Raw genomic sequence first — 21,521 nt, 5'->3', positions numbered from 1 at the left:
GTTGGAGGGGTTGCGTAACCACTGGGGGATTAAGGGGGGGTCATTCTTTTATTCCTCTAGTGGTAATTTAGGGCTTTTTTGTGTGTGTGTGTGCCTTAGTCATTAAAACAGGTCTAGCTCAAAACGTCTTAGTTTTTGTCCTGGACACTCTCGTTTTATTCCGTTATGGGTGAAAAACGTCCAGGTCTTAGGAACATGCAAACCCTGCCATTAGCATCCTCCAACATACCCCTTTGAGATTTGGATGCACTGCCAACGAACTGCATAGAAAAACTGATTTGGATGTTTTGATGTCCAAATGCTGCTTTATGTCACTTGTTAGATGTTTTTCTCTTTCGAAAATGAGCCCCTAAGTGTCTGTGGTTCTGAGGTCATAACTGTACCAAAATAATCATTAGACGTCACATTATAATGGGTACTTCAATTTTTCATTAGAACATTAAAATGCAAAAAAAAAAGTACATAATTTACAATTGCACTATAATCTGTTACTCGTGTTTCCAAGAAAATTACTCTCTGGAAAGAAGTCATTAATATAATAATGAGGATGAATGTTGTTAGTTTCTCTGTTCTTGCTGAGAATTTAATCCTGCTTTTATCTTTCCTTACAGTACTTTTTTGTACCTGAAATTTCTGGTAGTGTGGGCACTGGTACTGCTGGCAGACTTTGTGCTGGAGTTCAGGTTTGAATACCTGTGGCCATTCTGGCTTTTCATCAGGAGTGTTTATGATTCCTTTAGATATCAAGGCCTGGTATGTATAAAACAGTGTTTTTGTGGTTGGGAAGAGAGATTAATTGTGCCAGTTTGAATGCATGGCTTCTATGGAAAGAAGAATAAAAGCTTTTTCGTATGATTAGGATGGGAAGAATTTTCTAGGGAAGCAGATTACAGACCTAAAATCTATCATCTAACTAAAGCATTTCAAATTCCTAGAATCTGCTTAAAATAAGACACAAAAAATATTAAGTTAAAGACTTTTATAAATATTTCTGTCTGTGGTAATAAATCTTAAAATACAAGAGAAAACAAACCCGTTTCGCGAAAAATGAAACGGGCCCTAGGAAGGCTATAGTCTAAGCGAGTTCTCCTCTCTCCCCTGCCCTCCCCTCCATGTCCAGTGATTCTCCCCTCCCATCCATGTCCAGTGATTCTCCTGTGCCCTGCCCTCCCCTCCATGTCCAGCGAGTCTCTCCTCCCCTCCCCTCCCATCTCAACTCATCCATGTCCAGCGAGTCTCCCCTCCCCTCCCATCCATACCTCGGATCGCAGCGGCGACAGGCTCGGCTCGCGTTGCCTCCAGCCTTCCCTTGCCTTCCCTCTCAGTGTCCCACCCTCCTCCGATGTCATTTCTTCTTTCCGCAAGGGTGGAACACTGAGAGGGAAGGGAACGCTGGGGGCGAGCTGACATAAGTTCATAAACATACGGTTACGAACCCAGCCAGCCAGCCTTCCAGGGAGGCAGATTGACCAATTATTGTATAGAGATGCATATTATCAGATAATTTGATTTTTCTGAGCAGGCTCTTATAAAATAAATTTTAAAGAGTTGTATTCCACTTGGGGTATAATTCTTTCTCTTATGGAAGACCATAGCAATAAGATTACATCAGACTACAAATATTTCACACATATCAAATCTTTTAAGTGAATTTGTAGTGAAACTGACCTTGTTGAAATTAAACGTTATGTTATCAAGGACTTATTCCTTGCCAGCTCGCTTAAAAAAAAAAAAAAAAGATTCAAAGCAAGTTACAGCAATTGAGAAGTATGAAGCTGATTACAAATTATCAGGAATTACAAAAATTAAAGATAAAATTATATCCCTCTTGACCTAAAGCCTTTCAAAATGAAGCACAACTTCTTATCAAGCATAACTCAGATGGAAGAATTATTCCAATGGTGAGCAGCTGCAAAGAAGTGAGAAAAAAAATGCTTTTGTAGCGTTTACCTTTTAGTCAATGGATAAACTAACGCAGGGGTTCCCAAACATTTTTGTTTCACGGCATGCCCCCCCCCCCCTTCCTTCCCCTGCCCCTACCTCAGTTCTTGCAGCTTACATTTTCGGGCCATTCGCAATTCACACAGGCACAGTCTGCCGCTTCCGGCCCTCTCTGATGCAACTTCTTGTTGCGAGGGCTGGATGCAGGAGAGGGAAGTCCCCGCAGTGCGTGTGTGAATTGTGGGTTCCCGAAAATGCAAGCTGCAAGCACTGCGTTGGCAGTAGGACAAGAAGCAGGAAGCAGCAGATGCCGGTCCTGTGGGAGGAGAAAGTAGGGAGCGATGCACCACAGCACCCCTGAGAGTTCGCTGTGGCGCACCAGGCTACCACAGCACATAGTTTGGAAACCGCTGAGCTAACGTAAGATAATTGCATCTCCTAGAAGTAGTCCTAGAATTTAACAAATTCACCAGCTGAAATCCTCCTTCTGGTCAATTGCCATCCAAAAATTTAAAAACCAAACTCAGCACCTGAATATTATTTGAGACTGCACAGGCAACCAGTGCATTACATTCAACAAAGGCGTTGCACGATCCATTCGAGATTTCCAGAATATTAACCTGGCAGCTGAGTTCTGAATCAATTGAATCTTAGAAAGTAACTTAGTCGGCAATCCCAAATGCAAGGAGTTTCCATAATCCAGTAATGATAATCCTAAAGTGATCGTGTAGAAAATTAAGGTCTCAACAAACTTAGGGCCTCGTTTACTAAGTTGTGCTAAGGGCGTGCTAGCTTTTTTAGTGCATACTAAATGGTTAGCACACACTAAATGCTAAGTCGCCCATAGGGATATATAAAGTCCAACTACGGAACAATACAAGAATATCGTGTCTCTGATAACATCCAAAACTAAACAAAATAAACCAGGACCTTAGCCACCGATTATTAAAGTCTCAGCTATCACCAATGCACTAGTCCACTCATCCAATATTTGTGATATAATGCACACCCATGAATAGCAAGGGAACCCTCAGATGATTTTGCCACTTCTCATGCAGTCAAGCATACTGCTCTGAAATGGTATAGTGTTTCTTTCATCGGGTATCCCTGCAGTGAGTTCGGAAGACTTTTTTTCCTTTTTTCTTTTTCTATATTACTGCTTCCCGACACCACTGTGCTATAGAAAAAGGAAAAAAAGTCTTCCGAACTCACTGCAGGGATACCCGATGAAAGAAACACTATACCATTTCAGAGCAGTATGCTTGACTGCATGAGAAGTGGCAAAATCATCTGAGGGTTCCCTTGCTATTCATGGGTGTGCATTATATCACAAATATTGGATGAGTGGACTAGTGCATTGGTGATAGCTGAGACTTTAATAATCGGTGGCTAAGGTCCTGGTTTATTTTGTTAAGTCGCCCATAGGAACATAAGGGTGACTCTAGCATTTAGCGCACGCTATAAAGGCTAGGGCACCTTAGTAAACAGGGCCCTTAGTTGTAATTGAAAATAAAATGTAAGGACTTAAAATGTGCGTACCCTGAGAACAGAGGAAGGATGTGATCGAGACATTCGGATACTTCAGAGATGTAAATACACAGGAAGAGGATAATTGTTCAAAGCCATTTATGCACCTAAAAAAAAGTTTGATATCTGTGAACTAATTATATCCATTTAGCTACCAAAATAATTAATAGAAATAAGCCAGTTAGTGGGGAGGAGCTGTCGTTTGCAACACCATAGAAAATGTCAATGACATATCCCATGTTGTGTGTCATTAACAAACGGAGATAATCGAGGAAAACACATGGCATTTTGTGTGTGTGTTTTTTTTTTGTTTGTTTGTTTCAATTACCAATAATAGCGTGCACGTGTGAGAGCCATTCTGCATGCACTTTTGGGAAAAGAGTGGACGCTCTTGATTGCATAGCTCCCGTAGCAAACACATGCCCAGAAAGAAACACACAATATGGGGCAAATATGCAAAAACAACAATGTTCTGACTGCCCATCCCTACCAATCAGATGAAAGAAAAGCTATTGTAATGATGTTTGCATTTTTTGGAGTGGAGGAGTAGTCTAGTAGTTAGTGCAGTGGACTTTGATCCTGAGGAACTGAGTTCGATTCCCACTGCAGCTCCTTGTGACTCTGGGCAAGTCACGTAACCCTCCATTGCCCAAGGTACATAATAAGTGCCTGTATATAATATGTAAACCGCTTTGAATGTAGTTTCAAAAACCACAAAAAAGGGAGTATATCAAGTCCCATTCCCCACCCCCTTTTATATAAGGAGGAAAAGGGACCTCAGAAATATAGATCCATGGCTTGTTATCTTCTTGAGTCAAAATCCAGTCATTGGTCCCAAAAAGCACAGTACTGGGACTCCAGGGTCAGGGCTTGGATTTATACATGTACTTTTGGATTTTCAAATTTTGTGTGGACAGGAAACTCTAGATCCAAAGGGTCATGGCAAGGGGCTGAAAAAGAGTAGACCTGGCAGTTACATAAGAAATGATTTCAACCGAGGGGATGGAGCAGAATTCACGGAAGCGTAGGAAGGGAACAGAAGATCTTCACATGTGCGTGTGAAGTTATAACATTGGTTGAGCTCTGTGGTAATGTCAGGAATGAGTCATGTGATCATTACCTGCTGTCATTTCCCTTCCTGCTTTGACATGAAGCATGTGATTTGTTTACGGGTGATTACACTGCCACCTTTGACTGACTTGTGTTATGCATCAAGCTCTCTTCAAAGGATGAAAGATGAAAACCAAAATGCTCCTGTTTTTAATGGATCACTACTGAAGCGAGAGAATGTCTTGAATGATGACATTAGTATATGTCAGAAGGATAGTCTAATACATCTAATACATAAAAATATTTTTATTGAGGAAGTGACGTCACCGCTGTGAGATGGCCGCTTGATCGCGGAGCTCTGCTGGTGCCTGAGCCAAATTGCGGGATATACCCGGGAAATTGACACAGATTCCTCCCCAAGCAAACTTTTATACAGTTCCCCGAGGCATGGCAGCTCAAAAGAAGTTTGCTAAATTTAAATACACCACGGAGAAACCGGGAACAGGAAAGAGTATGGTCCAGAGAACAGTGACGCAAGGCGCCAAAATGGCGACGAAGGAAACACTTTGACCCAAACCCCAAGGAGCCAATGGCTAGTGATAAAGAGCTAAATAAGAAAGACATTGCCCGATGGTTCAGGGAGCTGAAATCGGAGCTGATAGCGACTAGAAGGAGCATTAAATCGGCGGTAGCAGAGTTACACAAGGAGGTGAAAGAAATTGGAAATAGGGTTGCTGAGACGGAAGAGAGGGTGGAGACCATAGTGGAGGGTGTCCAGGGCCTCCAAGCAACCCTTAAAAAAGAGCACCAATTACAGGCAGATATGGAGTTAATGGTAGAAGGTCTAGAAAACAGATCAAGGCGCTGTAACCTGCACTTTAAAGGAATACCAGAAGACGTCCAATTCAAGGACGCTGTTAAAGTGGTGCAGGAAGTTTGTGAATTTATCCTAAAGCAAGGAGATGGCTTACCTGGGACTCAGGGCCCTGAGCATATTGCTATAGACAGGACCCACCACAGCCTGGGCCCTCAGAGAGAGGGAATGCCTAGAGATATCATAGCATGCTTTCACAAGTTCACAGTGAAAGAGTCAGATTGGAGAAAAGCTCGCGCCCTGGGCGAGATCGCGTGGAAGAACTGTAAGCTGAAAGTATTCCAGGACTTGGCTAGGATGACTCTCTAAAGATGGAGGGACATCAGGGAAATAACGACATTTGCAAAAAGCTGGCTTGAGGTACCATTGGCTATACCCATTTGGATTACAAATAACAATGGGGGACAAGACCCGGAAGCTCCAAAATACCGCAGGAGCTTGGAAAGTTCTAGCAGACATGGGATACACAGATCTGCCCAAAGAACAAGGAGCCAACCAGAACCTGGGCTTCCCTACTAAAAAGCACAATGGATGGGAGAGAGTGCGGCGAGAGAAGAAGCACATCTGAATCCGGACCGGAGATGGGAGAAAATAGATGAGGCATGCAGGACTAAGATGAGTTCGTCGAAAGCTGGTGGACAATTTGTCAAGGGAACATTGTCAATCACTGTGAAGTCATGTGGAATGCTTGGAAATTGAGTGAGTGAGGGTTGAAAGGAGGGTGGAGGTAACCGGGGTATGATGAAAGTATGCGGGTCTCCAGTGAAGGCACACTTCCTTAGGGAGATAACTGACTGGAGGAGGCGATGGTCGGTTGCTGGGGGGACCAGGGGAGGGGAGTTACGGGTGGGTTCCTGGAATGTGAATGGTGTAAATAATCCTGGGAAGAGAAGCATTATTTTTAGAGAGTTGCGGCAGTTGCAATGGAACGTTGTAATGCTTCAGGAAACTCATATACAGAAGAAGGATATATCTTTGCTATCGCACAAGGGATTAGGAGAAGGCTTTCCCCTGGCAGACCCCAGTGGGGGAGGGTAAAACGGGGGGATTGAGAACCTATGACAGAGAGGGAGTACACTTTGTTAAAGAACAGGAAACTTCTACAATTACGTAAAGATCTGGATTTACTAGATGTGTGGAGATTGCAACCTATTTCTTTTACTCCCATGGACAACAGACCTATACTAGAATAGATGCGGTCTGGTGTAGTTGCTGCTTATGGTGGGAGGTTTGAGACTCTGACATTGAAAATATACACATCTCTGATCACGCACCGGTGTGGGTGACTCTTCGTGGGTTAGAAAAGGACAGCCATATTACAGTCTGGAGGCTAAACGAATCTCTATTAGATGAAGTGAAGGTTTGCCAAGAGAGGCGGAGCGCCATAAAAGATTACATAGAACTAAATAAGGGGGACATCTCTGATGGGATCCTTTGGGACGCTCTTAAAGATCCAGATAGGAAAGATGACATTTTGTAGGCGCCTAGCCCAGCAAAGGATCTTTGAGTTTAGTAATAAGGCAGGGAATATGCTGGCACGCTGTCTTCGCCAGCGTCAGTGAAAATATACAATAACAAAAATAAGAGGACCTGGGGATGTTCTTTATCATCAGAATGGGGGGACATCAGGGTTCAATTTGAACAATTTTACACAAATTCATACTCCAAGGGTGCAAGAGCCCCACGACAAGAGATACATAAATATTTGAGGCAGCTGGGATTAAAGAGACTGACAGACCCTCAAAAAGAAGAGTTGGATTCCCCAGTATCCCTAAATGAAGTGCTTAGGGTTTTAAAGGGAAGAAAGTCTCCTGGGTTGGCAAAATCAGGCCATTTGGTGAGCTACAAGAGTCCTATGCATTGCCTGCCTCAGAATTTTTTGCATATGTACAGATTAAACACTTTATTGCAGGGCAGGGATGGCTGAAGGCTGACCCAGAGGAGAAGGAGCATCTGGAGAACCTATGGGGCTCTATAGATAAGATGGGGAAGGCAATATCCATGCTGTATCGTCACCTTAGGGGTCACGACTTTATTAAACTACCCTATACGTTGGCATGGGAAAAGGACTTGGAATGGCAGAATGGAAAGCTGTATGTTTAGAGGTGAAAAAAGCTTCTATATGTGTGTTAATAAAGGAGAATGTGTATAAGGTACTAAGCAGGTGGTACTATACACCTGATCGGGTGAAGACCATGTTTTCAGGCTCAACTGATCAATGTTGGAGATGTGGGAGGGATTTTGGTACCTTTTTTCATGTGTGGTGGTCTTGTCCATCTCTGCAGACTTTTTGGCAAGATGTAACCCGAAATCTAACAGCAGTTCTGGACTATGCGTTCCCTTGCGAACCCAAATGTTGCCTCCTGGGCTGGGGGAACAGGAGAGGGTTGAAATGGCAGCGACGTATCAAACGCCTGTGTCTAGCTGCAGCAAAAACTCTAATTGCCTTTCACTGGAAACAAAGTTCTGGTCCTACTATACAACGCTGGAGATCGAAGGTCAAATGGTAGCAGACCTAGAAAAACTAACAGACCGCCGAACAGGGCAGCTCAACCAGGAGGCGACAGAATGGACACATTTGAACCGAATATTGGAAATAGCTTAAGGGACAATTAACGCAGGACAACCGGGAGAGAAGGGTTGGGGTGGGAAAAAATTGGGCGGGAAAGGGGGTGGGGAAGTACTATTTGGGGATGGGTGGGGGTAACAAAGGGGAGGGAAGGGGGGGACATAGAGGGTGATATTTTTTAAAAGAAAGGTTGATAACAATATTAACTGTCTATGAGCAACTAATCCTGGTTGAGAGTTATCACTACCATTGTTTGTGAGCTTTTCAATAAAAATTCAAAGTTAAAATAATAATAAAAAATTTTTTTATTATGTAAACTGTATGTATAGTAAGGGCACCCCAGAAATGTAAGCAGCTGTATGTAAGGAGAAATGCAGTCATAAGAGTGCATGTAGATAAGGTCACTTGCATAACTTTGAAATCAAGCTACAGTGTTTAGTTCTGTGTGGTACATAATTTGGAGCACTCTAAAGATTTAGGGGGCCATTTTATAAATGGCTGCCTCCTTTTCGGTTCCCCTTCTGTGTATTGAGAACATATTTTGTAACAGCATCTGGGCACTCGGACTCCGCTATAGAACATCGGCTTAAGCCAGCATCAGCGTACCTTACATTTACGCACCCAGACCTGGCATAACTGCAGGCACCTAAACGCAGAAAGGACTTTCATAACATGTATTCTGGAAGTGGCAGCAGCACTCGTGATTGCCCCCTTGCATATATGTGCCCTTACGAAATAGCGCTTAATTGCTTTGCTGGCTCTTGCACATGTAAGTCTACACTTCCCCACATGAGTGCTAGGATTCGGTACATTTAGACATGCAAGTGGCACAGAAATGCAGGCTTCCTGTGTTTAACAGTGCTGATGAACGTGCTCTCTCTCTTTCTCTGATTGGAGGCCCTCATGCTCAGATATTTTATACAAGTGCACATGAGAGGAAACCTTTAAACTAAGTCCTGATAGATTCCCAGCAAATTGGCCAGAACTAAAAGAACCTGAAATGAAAGGTGTATTCTGAGACAGCGCTTACAGACAAACCTGAGCATGCCATTCTTAGGCAGATATGTGTAAGAGAATAGGGGGGTTTGGTGTGGATTGTATTAACTTCTACAAAAATTATTTTAAGTGTTTTCATACTCAGCCTTACTCTGCTTCAAGACCAATGAACCTATGTGTTAAAGATTTTCTCCCATGTTGTGTCTGTGAGGAAATGCTTAGTATGTAGTGTCCTAAGTTGTTATAAGTAATGAGCAGTATAGTTAGGGCTTCTATTCTTAGTAGGGCTGCATTTCAATTAAAAGTTTTAATCTTGCAGTTAATCGCAGGAGTGTAGTCAGTTGGGGGGCACGGGAAGGATTGGAGGACCACACATTTCATCTTCTCTCCCCCACGTTTGGCATCTCCAACAGCAAAAGTATGGTACCTAAGCCCTGCCAGTCAAAGAAATCCATTGCCAAGACTGCTCCCTTCCACTTTGTAATGCCTCGGGAGCGACAAAGTAAGTGGTGTGCCTCCAGCCGCTGATGCCAGCACTCCTTGAGCATATTCAGTTCATGCACGAATTGAGCCTGTTTGGGGAGTGCAAGAGTCAGTGGCTTCCTCACTCTTAAGGCAGTACAAGGAGGAAAAGGGGTGACTGAGACAGTGGATTTCTTTGGCTGGTGGGGTTTTGGCTACCCCACCAGCCATTGAACAGGTACTGCGGCTTTGGAGAGTGCCTGAGCCCAAATTGGGAGGCCTGGGTTCCCAATGCCCCCCCCCCCCCCCCCCCATGGCTGATTTACCGATTTAATGGCCTGTTATCTTCCTTTCTCCGTCCCCTGGTGCAATTCTCTTTAAATTACATTACTTATATTCCGTATCTACCCTCAAAGTTCAGTGCGGATCACGAGTGGAGGAGTGACCTAGTGGTTAGGGTGGCGGACTTTGGTCCTGAGGAACTGAGTTCAATTCCCACTTCAGGCACAGGCAGCTCCTTGTGACTCTGGGAAAGTCACTTAACCCTCCATTGCCCCATGTAAGCCGCATTGAGCCTGCCATGAGTGGGAAAGTGCAGGGTACAAATGTAACTAAAATAAAAATAAAAAAATAAAGAAGAATAAACAGGCAGACCCTGTGAGTTAACATCAAATTTAAAAAAGTACTATCAAGATAAAACTACAGTATAAAAACTAAACATAACATTGCTGGAAACTTCTATCCCCAGGCCCATTATCTTTCTCTCTTCCTTTCCCTCCCCCCAAGTGCAACACCTCTTTGTTTTCTTCCTTCCCTCCACCTCAGGTCTATTCTTTCTCTCTTTCTCTCTCAGACAGGCACTGGGCCTTTCCAGCTGATCCATCCTGCCCTTCCAAAAACTCTTCAAGGTTACCTCATTGTTTTAACTGTTTTACACTGACATTTGGTCGTTTATTTACTGTTGTTATGCTGTTACACAACTTAAAATCTATCCTTATTGTACACTGTCTTGTCTATTTGTTAGGATTAACTGCAGCCTTGTGATGTCTGTCTAACATGTTTGTTAAATTTGATTAACCGCCTTTTGCTAATAATAACACAGCAAAATAGTGTACAAATAACAGAATAAACAAAGTTGAAACCTGTAGAAGAATGCAATCATTGTCTGTGTGGAAACATGGTCTAGTTTTAGTGCGGTGCATGAATCCCTGCTTTGCCACAGACACATCCTCTTCTATCCATGTGACTCGGTTGCATAACTGTAACTGGGTAATAATAATAATATTGTTCCCCCTCTTCCTTAGAAACCATTACACAGTCAGGTTACCAGAATGTGCTGCTGTGCCATCTGCCCTGGTGGTAAGAAGACTTAAATGTCAGTGCTTCCTGATCTTAGAACTAGCAGTGAGGCTTTGTATTTTGAAGCTGAAAATTGGACTTTTTGTGCTGGTTGCACAAATGTTAACACAAGCATATATTGGCGGTGGCTGTTAGATTCTTTCTTTTGGCCCATATAGAATGTGTGGTGTTAGTATCACGTAATGAGAGTATGTAATTTCCTTTTAATAGAATCTTCTCTCTCTCTGTCAAGTAAAATCCAGCAGAACAGCTGCACAGAGAGGGATGTCATTCACGCACAGACAAATATAGCTAAGAAACTATATCATACCTAGGAGGAAATTGAGAGAGGTCTTTTTTTATTAAATCCTGACAATAAATGTCAACAAACAGGTTGCATTTGGTACCTCCATTACAGGTCAGATGTGACCAACTCTCATGTTACACTTACTTCATCAAGTCCATACAAAATGAATGATAGATCCTGCAAGGTAAATAAGCTTACAGTGACACTTGCATTAAATACTGCCTTCAGCACACATTAACTCAGGGTTGTGTGAGTCAGCTACTCTCCAGGGAAGGAAAGTCTGTAGAGGACTCAAGCTTACTTGATGGTTCTATCACCTTGTATTAATGGTACCATAAAAGAGTAGAGTTGGATGAGGGTGAGTGGAAAAGTAAAAAGGAAAATTGAAGAAGGGAAAGAAGCCCTTTTAAAAAGTAAAGTACAAAAATAGCCAGGGGTGTGGGCATAGGTTAGAATTTTGTAGTTCAAAAACATATTTAAAAATTAGTTGGTACAGCTTATATGAAGTACAGCTTTCTAGACTTTTCTGTTTTGTTAAATTTTATACTAAGATTTGCATTATGTGATATGAGATCTGAAAGATGGTGCTTGAATTCACACAGGTAGAACTTGGAATAGTTTAACAAGTGCAACAGAAATGTCTTTTACTGTAAAAACTGTGCTGCTTATTTCCAAGTCTGTTAAGTCTAAATATTTTTCAGCACATTTTAAAATTACCCAAAGAAATTGTATGATTAAACACCACCATTTTCTCAAAGAACTCTTATCATCTGCTAGTTATAAATAGAGGGCCCTGTTTACTAAGTCACTCTGTAGGCATGCTAGCGTCTTTAGCACGAGCTGAAAATTATTACGCGCTAATTCTAGAGACACCCATGTATTCCTATGGATGTCTCTAGTGTTAGCGCGTGCTAACAATGCTAGCACACCTTAATAAATATGGCCCACAGGACTTTTCTTGCACCACTGGCCATACTGTTACAAACACTTGGGTTTAAAGAGCTGTGTGCTTCCTGTTATGTAAAAGAAAATTGGGGCTAGGTTTCTGCTCCCCAGATTGAGGGGCTCTGGTCAATTAGTTTGTCTCTTTTGAGTATTGGGCCTATGGGACAAAAAAAAGCAAGGTTTAGTCTTGCTATTGAGCTAGACTTTCCCTCTTGCCGCCATCTTTAGATATCTGGAGATGTAGGCAGTAGTCCTTAAGAAGGAAAAACTCCAAGTGGCACCCTCACCCTGGCATTTCTTTTACTAAATATATGACAAATGGTAAGAAGCTACTAAGCTAACAGCTTAAGTTATTCTAGACATGCCAGAGGGTGGGGGGAATTAAGGGTTAGGGAGGGGATAGGGATGGGGGGGAGAGCTGCATAGGGTAAATCTGGGTTAAGTTGTAGTTGTTATGGGCTATGTACAGTGGTTTTTATATGCAAGTTCTATGTTGCAGCAATGTAATGGAGATCCAGTAGTAATAAGTGTAATGGAGTTATTTTGTACTGTAAATTCTTTAAATAAATATCATTAATCTAACATATGGTCGATCTTGGATATCTCATCTGCCCTCTTTTTTGGATTGCCTTGCTGGAAGCTGTTCTAGTCACTCAGTGCCGTTTCAGCCCCTGGACTCCACCTTTGACTGGCCTGTCTTGGATTGTCTACTTCTGTATCACCTCATCTTACTTTCCGTCTTTCTAGCCCTTTCCCCATCTCTTCATCCCTCTTCTGTTGTAATTCTCCCAATGTAATTTGGCCTATTCTGCACATTGTAAGCCACTTGAGTCCGCACGACTGTGGAAAAAAAGTGGGGTGTAAATGTTCATAAATATGTATATACTGTTGACAACAGCTGCTCACTGCTTTTGACTAATACATTTCCCAGGCTGTTAATGAATTAATCACAACCTTGATGTGGTGATGGATTGCACTGATAATAACAAAGTTAAATCCTAAAAAGACGGAAGCTATTTTTTTTCTCTAGGGGCATATGCCTGCACATTTTGTCCTCTAAACTATTCGGTTCACCTGTTATGGTTTGTGACAACTTAAAAATTGTAGGCGTTATTCTGGATATTCGCCTAATTTTTGATTAGCAGGAAATCTTTCTATACTTTGCGTACTGTGTGTTCTGTCTGGAAAGTTTTCAATGCCAAAGTCCTTCGTGCCTTGACTTATGCATTGAGCCTTTAATAGCTTATTGTAGTGTAATAGGCTTAAAGGTATCTACTATAATAAAACTCACCCTCAACGTTCTGAAGTCACTCAGTCACTCCCTGAAGGGTTCATGGATTCATGGTGGTGACCATGTCTCTCTGTCCTGCCCTCGCATGACGGACCAATCAGAAAAAACACCCTCAACATTCTGAAACACAAAGGACCATCACAACACCGTTCCCAGGCAACACTAGGCAACGTAAGACGGGACCAATCAGAGGAAACTACGTGACAATAAGGGAGGAGCATTCCCCAGCAGAATGGCTCATTATCTGTGCAGCACGGAGAGCACAGAACCACCGCTGGAACGAGAGAAGAATATTCCTGCTGTGGGTATGTGCAAAAATAGACCTGGGGGGGGGGGGGGGGAGGAGAAAATTTTAAATGCCTAATGCCAGTACTGAAGAGTGCCAGAGGGCCTATAGCACAGACTATATTTGGGATCGCTTGACATGGAGTCAGAGGAGCCGGAAAACAACGTGCCCGTCACCATCTGGGACGTGGGCGAACAGGACATGCTGCAGCCCAGCTGGAAGGATTACCCGCGACCCAGCCAGCAGCAAACAGCGACCAAGGACAGCACAGCACATCCCCCAACCCCCAAGCAAAAAAACAAAACAAAAGACACATCAACAACCTGCACACACACACACAAAAAGCCACATGTTAGCGCCCGTTTCATTGGTTTCGGAAACGGGCCTTTTTTACTAGTTTCATATAAAAAGACTACAGTTAGTCCCAACAGCCATCCTTAGTGGGGCAAGGAACTATGGTTTCCATATGATTCCTCTTCTGAGACAGTATCATTGGCTTCCTGTGTTGTAGTTCTCCAAAGACAAGGCAGGGGAATGCGCACACGTTCTATGTGACATCATCTGACAGAGCCTTTTGTGCCAGAGTTCTCGAACAGGTCAGACGAATCGGACTAGAACTCTTTGAGCATGCACGGGTTTCCTGCGTTGTCTTAGTCTCCCTCCTCCGCAACATACCGGTACTTCTCTTGTGTCTCCTCAGTGAAATTCTCATTAAATTTCATTTCTCTCTCAAAAACCGCACAGCCTTTCCTCTCAGGCATCGGAAACGTCGCATTTACTTTTTTTCACCTTCACTCTATACTTTGCTCCTCCTGGCAGCTTCCTTCTCAATGCTTTTGTCTTCCCCTTTGCCTCCTGGGAGTTGTATTTTCTCAAAACCCCATTGCCAATTGCAGTGTGGTCGCAAAGCAAGCTCCTTTGTTGCAGCTGGGAGCTGTGAAGCTCCACTACACCCACTACACGGCAAATAGGGTTTAGATAGCATTTTTGCACGGAACCATTCTTGTAGGGATTACTAACTTCAACCATACCACTTTTTTCATGTCATTACACTTAACTGCTGCCTTTTGATCTCGTACATCATTCCACCCTTATTCACTGTTTGTCAGAGCCAATCATTTCTGGTGGAACGTTGTCCTGGTTTCGTTCATATCTCCATGGTAAAGTTTTCACGTCCATTGTTTGGGTTCAGTTTCCTCCTCTCATGATCTTCCCTTTGAAGTATACCAGGGTTCCCTTATCCCTTATTTGTCATGATTAGATTGTAAGCTCTGTCGAGCAGGGACTGTCTCTTCATGTTCAAGTGTGTAGCACTGCATATATCTAGTATCACTATAGAAATGATTAGTAGTATTGGTTCAGTTCTTGGGCCTATCCTATCTCTTCATTGCCCTTCTCGCTCTCCTTATTCAGTATCTTGGTATTCGCTTTTACTTCTGTGTAAATGACATTCAGTTACTGTTTACACTTCATTAAAGGAACAACCCAAGCCGTCATGGAGATATCCCACAAACTGAATAGGATAGCTGACTGGTTATCCAAGAATGGCCTGAAACTTATGCTTCCAAAACCACTGCTGTTTATGCACCCTTGGTGCTTCACTTAATTTCCTTTCTCTACCCACCATTCTTGGTAAGCAAATTCCACTTGTAGATTCTGTTAGAATCCTAGGTGATACCCTTGAAAAACGTTTTATCCTTTTCTCCCCATATCTCCTGTTAGTCCAGAAGTTGCTTTACCCTTGTGCAACATGGATTCTCCAGGAGTCTCTTACCTTTGAGCCACCTTTTGCAAGCAATCCTGTACTACATCATTCTCAATGTTATCTGTGAACCCGCCCCCCCCCCCCCCCCCACACACACACAATGCTATTATTTTCTGCACAAAATAATTCTCGAAAGAATCCACCGATGGCCTCGGCAGATCCATACCCTCCTCCCCCCCCCCCCCCCCCCCCCCCCCCCATTTTTAAGCTACATACCCTGCAGTACTTGATAGATTTTTTATTTTTTTTAAGCTGGATTTAGGAGCATGTTAACCAGAGCATTAAAGTAAGCCACCTTTGCCTCACAAATCTGTGCTGAATAATACTGCTGCTATGTCCTTAAACATAACTTATCGGTCCAAGAATGACTTTTACACCAACACCGCTCCGCCATCCGAGTTGTATATTTAATAAAGTAAGCCCTGCATGATACCGTAGATTCTTCCTAACTCAAGCTCCCTTCCCCCCTTCCCCCCCCCCCCTCCCAAATCCTTCACAAGGCGCTCACCTTATTCACTATGATATCGCCTCCCTCCAAGTCAACATCTGGTCCTGTAAGAAAAAATTCTGAAACCCACCTGGAAAACCACCACTAAAAAAGGATAAAATCTCCAAATCAACTACTGAAAAATCTCTTACCATCCTATCTTCTCTCCCACACCCCCTCCCTTTCCTTGACAACCTTCCAGGCACAGTTAAAATAAATGGTACCATTAAATGATCCGTCCGGGATAATGCTGAAACGGTAAGGAACTAATTAAGTAAGGAGCCTGCATTGGCCAAAAAACGAAATCCAATGCATGCCTACCACAGTGTGTTAACCCAGTTTATAACATGGTACCCTAATCCCTACATAAACCCTAAAAACAGTGAAGCTGTATGATCTATCTGGTCATCCACATTTAAATCAAAATCATCCCCAAATTAAAATATTGGAAAACCGCACAGCCCAACCTACAATAGATAATGAAGGGGCACAGTAAAATAAAGGCTGTATAAAAACTAAAAGGATAAAGCACCGAATCACCAGAACTTCCAAGTAACCTAAAAAAGAACAAAAAATTTTGCACGCATCCCAACTTTAGCCAACCTAACACAGCCGAGCCATCACCCCCCTCCCCCTTGATATCTTGCAGTTCCAAACATCAAGTCATCTGATAAACAAGGTGCTGTTTCTCAAGCGAAGGATTATTCTTCAAGAACCCAACCCCAGGATCTTGGCATCTAAACTATATTTTTATATGCAGTATATTAAATCCAACAGACAAGTAAAACATTTTGGTGCTCATTTTCAAAGCACATAGACTTACAAAGTTACATGGAGGGGCATTTTCAATATGATGTCTAAGTTCGACTTTGGACGTTTTGCTCAAAACAACCAAAATTCAAGTGGCTAATTATAGCCATTTTCAAAAGAGCAAAATGTCTTTTTTTTTTTTTTTTAAATGGCTGGATGTTTTTATGCTCTGTGCATTTATCTTTTTGGTCCATTTAAAAAAAAAATGTCCAAGTGAAAAAAAACGCAGAAAATCAAGCCATTAGGATGTAGGAGGAGCCAGCATTTTTAGTAGACTGGCCGCACAGATATCCCAGCAAAGCAGTCAGGCACCTTAGGGGCCACTACAGTGGACTTCACATAAAAGCTCCCAGATACACATCACCCTTACCCCCTTATATTGTATGCTGAGCTCTCCAAAACCCACCAAACATTTACTGTACCCAACTATACACTAATATAATAGCCCTCATGTTTGCAAGTGCCACCTATTTGTGGTGGGTTTTGGGGAGCTGACACATTCAAGTGTAACAGAGTGGATTATGAGCCTGGGTCCTCTTCTCCACAGTGCACTGCACTGACCACTAGGCTTCTCCAGGGACCTGCTTGCTGCTCTACTAGGACTAGCCATAACATCTGAGGCTGTCATAGAGGCTAGTATATACTGTTTCTTTCACTTCTTTGGGGGGTGGGAGGGGATCAGTGACCACTGGGGGGGAGTAAGGGGGCGCATTCCTTTAGTCCTCCAGTGGTCATCTGGTCATTTAAGGTACTTTTTTGTGGATTAGTGTTTATTAAAACAGGTTTAGACCAAAACATCTTAGTTTTAGTACTGGACATTTTTTGTTTTGTTCATTTTGGCTGAAAAATGTCCAAGTCTTAGGAACACCCAAATTCCACTCTTAAGTAGCCGGTGGTGGGAGGCGGGGATAGTGCTGGGCAGACTTATACGGTCTGTGCCCCGAAGAAGACAGGTACAAATCAAAGTAGGGTATACACAAAAAGTAGCAAATATGAGTTACCTTGTTGGGCAGACTGGATGGACCGTGCAGGTCTTTTTCTGCCGTCATCTACTATGTTAATATGCCCCCAACATGCCTCCTTGAGACTTGGATGCATTGCAGACAAACTGCATAGATAAACGTGTGCAAAATGGGTTTCGAAAAAATACCGGTGAGAAAAACATCCAGATCTGCTTTAGGCAACTTTTAGCTGTTTTTCTCTTTCAAAAATGAGCCCTATAGTAAACTGTGTAACTTTGTAAGTCCTATGTAGTTTGACAGTGAGCCTCTGTATATCTGACAATCATGGGCAATCAGCAGTGTTGTTCAAAGTACTTAAGTGAAAGTTTAGAAAAAAAAAAGGTATATTTTAATACTTAAGTAAAAATAAGTGAAAATTTTATTTAAAAATTTACTTAAGTGAAAGTAAAAATAAAAAGTTGTTGCTTAATATAATATTTTTTGAGTAAAAAGTAAAAGTACCATAACTGCAATGAATGCAAGTTTCGTTAATGTTTTTATCACAACTACTATTACTGTACAATTCAATTTACTTTGCTTTTACTAAAACTTTAAATTTAGAAAATGACTGTCACTCGTGCAAGTGCACTTGTGAGTCATTAATCCAACACAGCTAAAAAAGGTCAACAACTGCACTACCAGAAAGTGGATGGTTCAGTCTGATTAAAAAGTTCCTTCAAATCGGGCCAGGTTGCAATATTACCGATGTCTTCTGACCGGGTTTGCAGGTTTTGATCAAGGGAATCTCTGAAACACTTGACTTTTATCATCATTATTGTCATCGTCGTCTACATTAGAAGTAGTTCTATCTAATTTATCCCTTGCATCTTCATCTTTTATCTTCTTATCATCGTCAGGCGTTCACAAAGTTGGAATCATTGTTCTAACAATGATGGCAACCTCTGTTTTGAATATCTTCGAGAACTGATGCCAATCAGACTTCCTCTCTAAAGACTCTTACAAGTCCAGTGGACAGTCACCCCAACATGTCTGTTCACCAAGAATTGCTAAAAGCTTTAGCTTCATCTCCACTTTAAAGTGACTGAACTCATCACTGTTCTGTTTTCCTGGAGACCAGTAACCAGTTAACAAACATAGGCAATGCCACTGTTCTTTTATGCTATATTCACTGAACATCAAAATTTAAGATGAGGTGATCCACTGTTTGCGTGACAAGGTTTGCAGTACAAAATCCTGTTTCCGATCTTGCTGTTTCATTTGATTTACTGAGGAATCATCATTTACATCTCACCTCTGCATTCACTGTTTACTTTTAACTGCAAACGTCAGATGTAACTGAGTAAAAGTAGTAAAAATTGATGAAATTCAGTAAAAGTAACAAATGTTATCCTGTACTTCTTTACAAGTAAAGGTGACAAAACGTTTACTTAAGTACAGTAACTAGTTACATTTACTTAGTTACTATACAGCAGTGGCAATCATTAATCTTAGTAGGTAGCTTTTTGCATGTTTTAAAAGACTAAAAAAAAAAAAAAAAAAACCCTGGCCCTGTAGAAAATGGCAGAGAATTCTACAAACGCTAAAACCAACTGGATTAAAAATTTGGGGGAGGGTGATTATGCTGGTGACTAAGGTGAAAAGTATTATCTCCGATTGGGATCTTCCACTCACTGGGTCAGCTAGGACCTAGGGATGCTGTGGAGGGAGAGCTCACAGCGCCTGCAGTTGGAGAGGGTGTTGTGGTTACTGCTTTAAGGGTGCATGGCTTTTGGCTAGGATTTTCACTGCAGTGACCAGACTAGCTATGTTGAGGGAACCAAGGAGCATTATAAATTTAAGGTATTTTAGATTTGCTTATTTCCGATCTGACGAAGAAGGGCAACCTTCGAAAGCTAATCAAGAAATGTATTAAGTTATGTCCAATAAAAAAGGTATCATCTTATTTTCTTTTCCATGTTTTATTTTGTTTGATTTCTATTGATAACCGTAAGAGTGGACTAACACGGCTACCACACTCCTCTACTTAAATTTAAGGTAGAAATCCCCAGGTCAATGAAGACTTGCATTGCCAGATCCCAGCTCTGGTTATAATAAAGCTGGAAATGTAAAAGAACAGGTATAAACTGTTGAATGGGGCAAGGGGAGAGTGTGTTTTTAATACGTGAAATTGTTAATTGTTGGATTCATGAGTTTGGATTGTTTCTTGACTATGTGTTTTAAAGGTAACTTGTTGAAAGGTGTGTTTTCCTTCTTTTGTGTTTTCAGGCCTTCTCAGTATTCTTTGTTTGTGTAGCCTTCACGTCGGATATAATATGCCTGCTGTTCATACCAGTGCAATGGCTCTTCTTTGCTGCCAGCACATACGTGTGGGTACAGTATGTCTGGCATACAGGTAAGTTTGTATGCTTCGTATTCACTTTCTTTGATTACAGCCAGGGTTCCTGAATTTCAGTTCACACTGAGGCATATTTTCAAAGCACTTAGCCTTCCAAAGTTCCATAGAAACCTATGCTTTGAAAATATGCCTCACTGTGTTTTTACCTAAACACAGTTGTATGTTTCTAAACTGTCCTTCCCACCTCTAAAATAAGAAGTATCTGGAAGTTGTTTCAGAAGTTTTTGTGATTATAATAGACAAGACTTGAGTATCTTTAGTAGTTCAACAGGTTGGTAATAGCTATAAAAGCTGGCAATAATTTGTAATGATATGATATACTGTGTTACGAGTGAATAGCGTTGTGTTTCTTACTTTAAAAAATATATGTGGATATTGGGGGGGGGGTGTATTGGGGGAAGATGGTGAATCCTTTGGAGCAGGACCAGAGTGAACAGTGTGAGGTTTTTTGTTTTTAAGATTATTAATTAGGGCTGTACAATTAAAAATGTTAATGCGTTAACGCCATCGTCGTCTCTCCCACCAGCCCACACCTCTTCTTACCTCTCCCGGCATGGCAGTCCAGCGGCTCCTTCTCCCTGCCCCTCACCGCTGCAGTGAAAACAGTGCTGCTTCTCACCCGGCCTCTCTAATAGGTAGTTCCCCCGGAAATGGCGCGCTCAACCCGGAACTACCGCCAGCAGCCATGTTGAGTCAGCAGTAGTCCCGGAATTGCAAGCGCCACTTTGTAAAAGGGCCCCTCTGTGTTGAGATGATCTCTTGATTCATGAAATATGAGTAAAACATTTGGTCAATTACTGCAATATTAGTAAAGCGAGTCAGATGGTAGCTAACCCTTAACAATAGATCTTTTAAATGTGTGTATTCTACAGAGGTGTGGGTTGGGTCTGTTAAATGTTTTTACTTGATATTGTAGTTCATATAATTTTGGCTGCCCTTTTGTGAAGCTGTTTAAAAACAATTTTATTATATTTCATTTCTTTCACCTAAGCACAGAGTTGGAAAATCAGAGATGATTTTAGGAATTTGTTATATATGAGAAATTCATTTGATATTGTGAGAAGTAGTTTCATAGATTTCATATAGATAAGGTTTTTATTCATAATTGTCATTCTTTCTTGCTGAATGGATGTTTTGTAGCTTATGAAGTTTAAACTGTCTGATGATGATCAGTGAAGTAGCTGTTCACATAAATTTGTTTTGTTTTTATTCTTTAGAACGGGGAGTATGTTTACCCACGGTATCGCTGTGGATACTGTTTGTTTATATCGAAGCAGCAATTAGATTTAAAGATCTCAAAAACTTTCATGTAGATCTTTGTCGTCCATTTGCTGCACATTGGTAAGTTCTAGATGTGTCCTTTTATTTACACTGTTCGGTACTTCCTGATGCACTTGATTCCTGCATCCTTTGCTTTTAGACCCCAATGCAACTCCAGCGCTGTTCTGAATAGCACCGTAAAAATACCGCTGGAACAGCACAGAAAAACAACGCCCTAATGGTCAACACTAATGAG

General features: G+C 41.8%; 1 protein-coding gene across 2 annotated transcripts in view; it reads left to right on the top strand.

Annotated features, from left to right (window-relative positions):
* MACO1 (macoilin 1) overlaps positions 1 to 21,521 on the top strand; it is an 82,636-nt gene that overhangs the window by 13,312 nt on the left and 47,803 nt on the right. For both annotated transcript variants that reach the window (XM_030217405.1, XM_030217404.1), the window contains exons 2-4: positions 612 to 753; positions 19,876 to 20,002; positions 21,223 to 21,346. In XM_030217405.1, coding sequence (XP_030073265.1) covers positions 612 to 753; positions 19,876 to 20,002; positions 21,223 to 21,346 — 393 coding nt within the window. The remainder of the gene's footprint in view (positions 1 to 611; positions 754 to 19,875; positions 20,003 to 21,222; positions 21,347 to 21,521) is intronic.

This window comes from Microcaecilia unicolor, chromosome 11 (assembly GCF_901765095.1).
Source record: "Microcaecilia unicolor chromosome 11, aMicUni1.1, whole genome shotgun sequence".
Taxonomy (NCBI): Eukaryota; Metazoa; Chordata; class Amphibia; order Gymnophiona; family Siphonopidae; genus Microcaecilia; species Microcaecilia unicolor.
The sequence above is the reverse complement of the archived record's forward strand: the minus strand, read 5'-3'. Positions and strand labels throughout refer to the sequence as shown.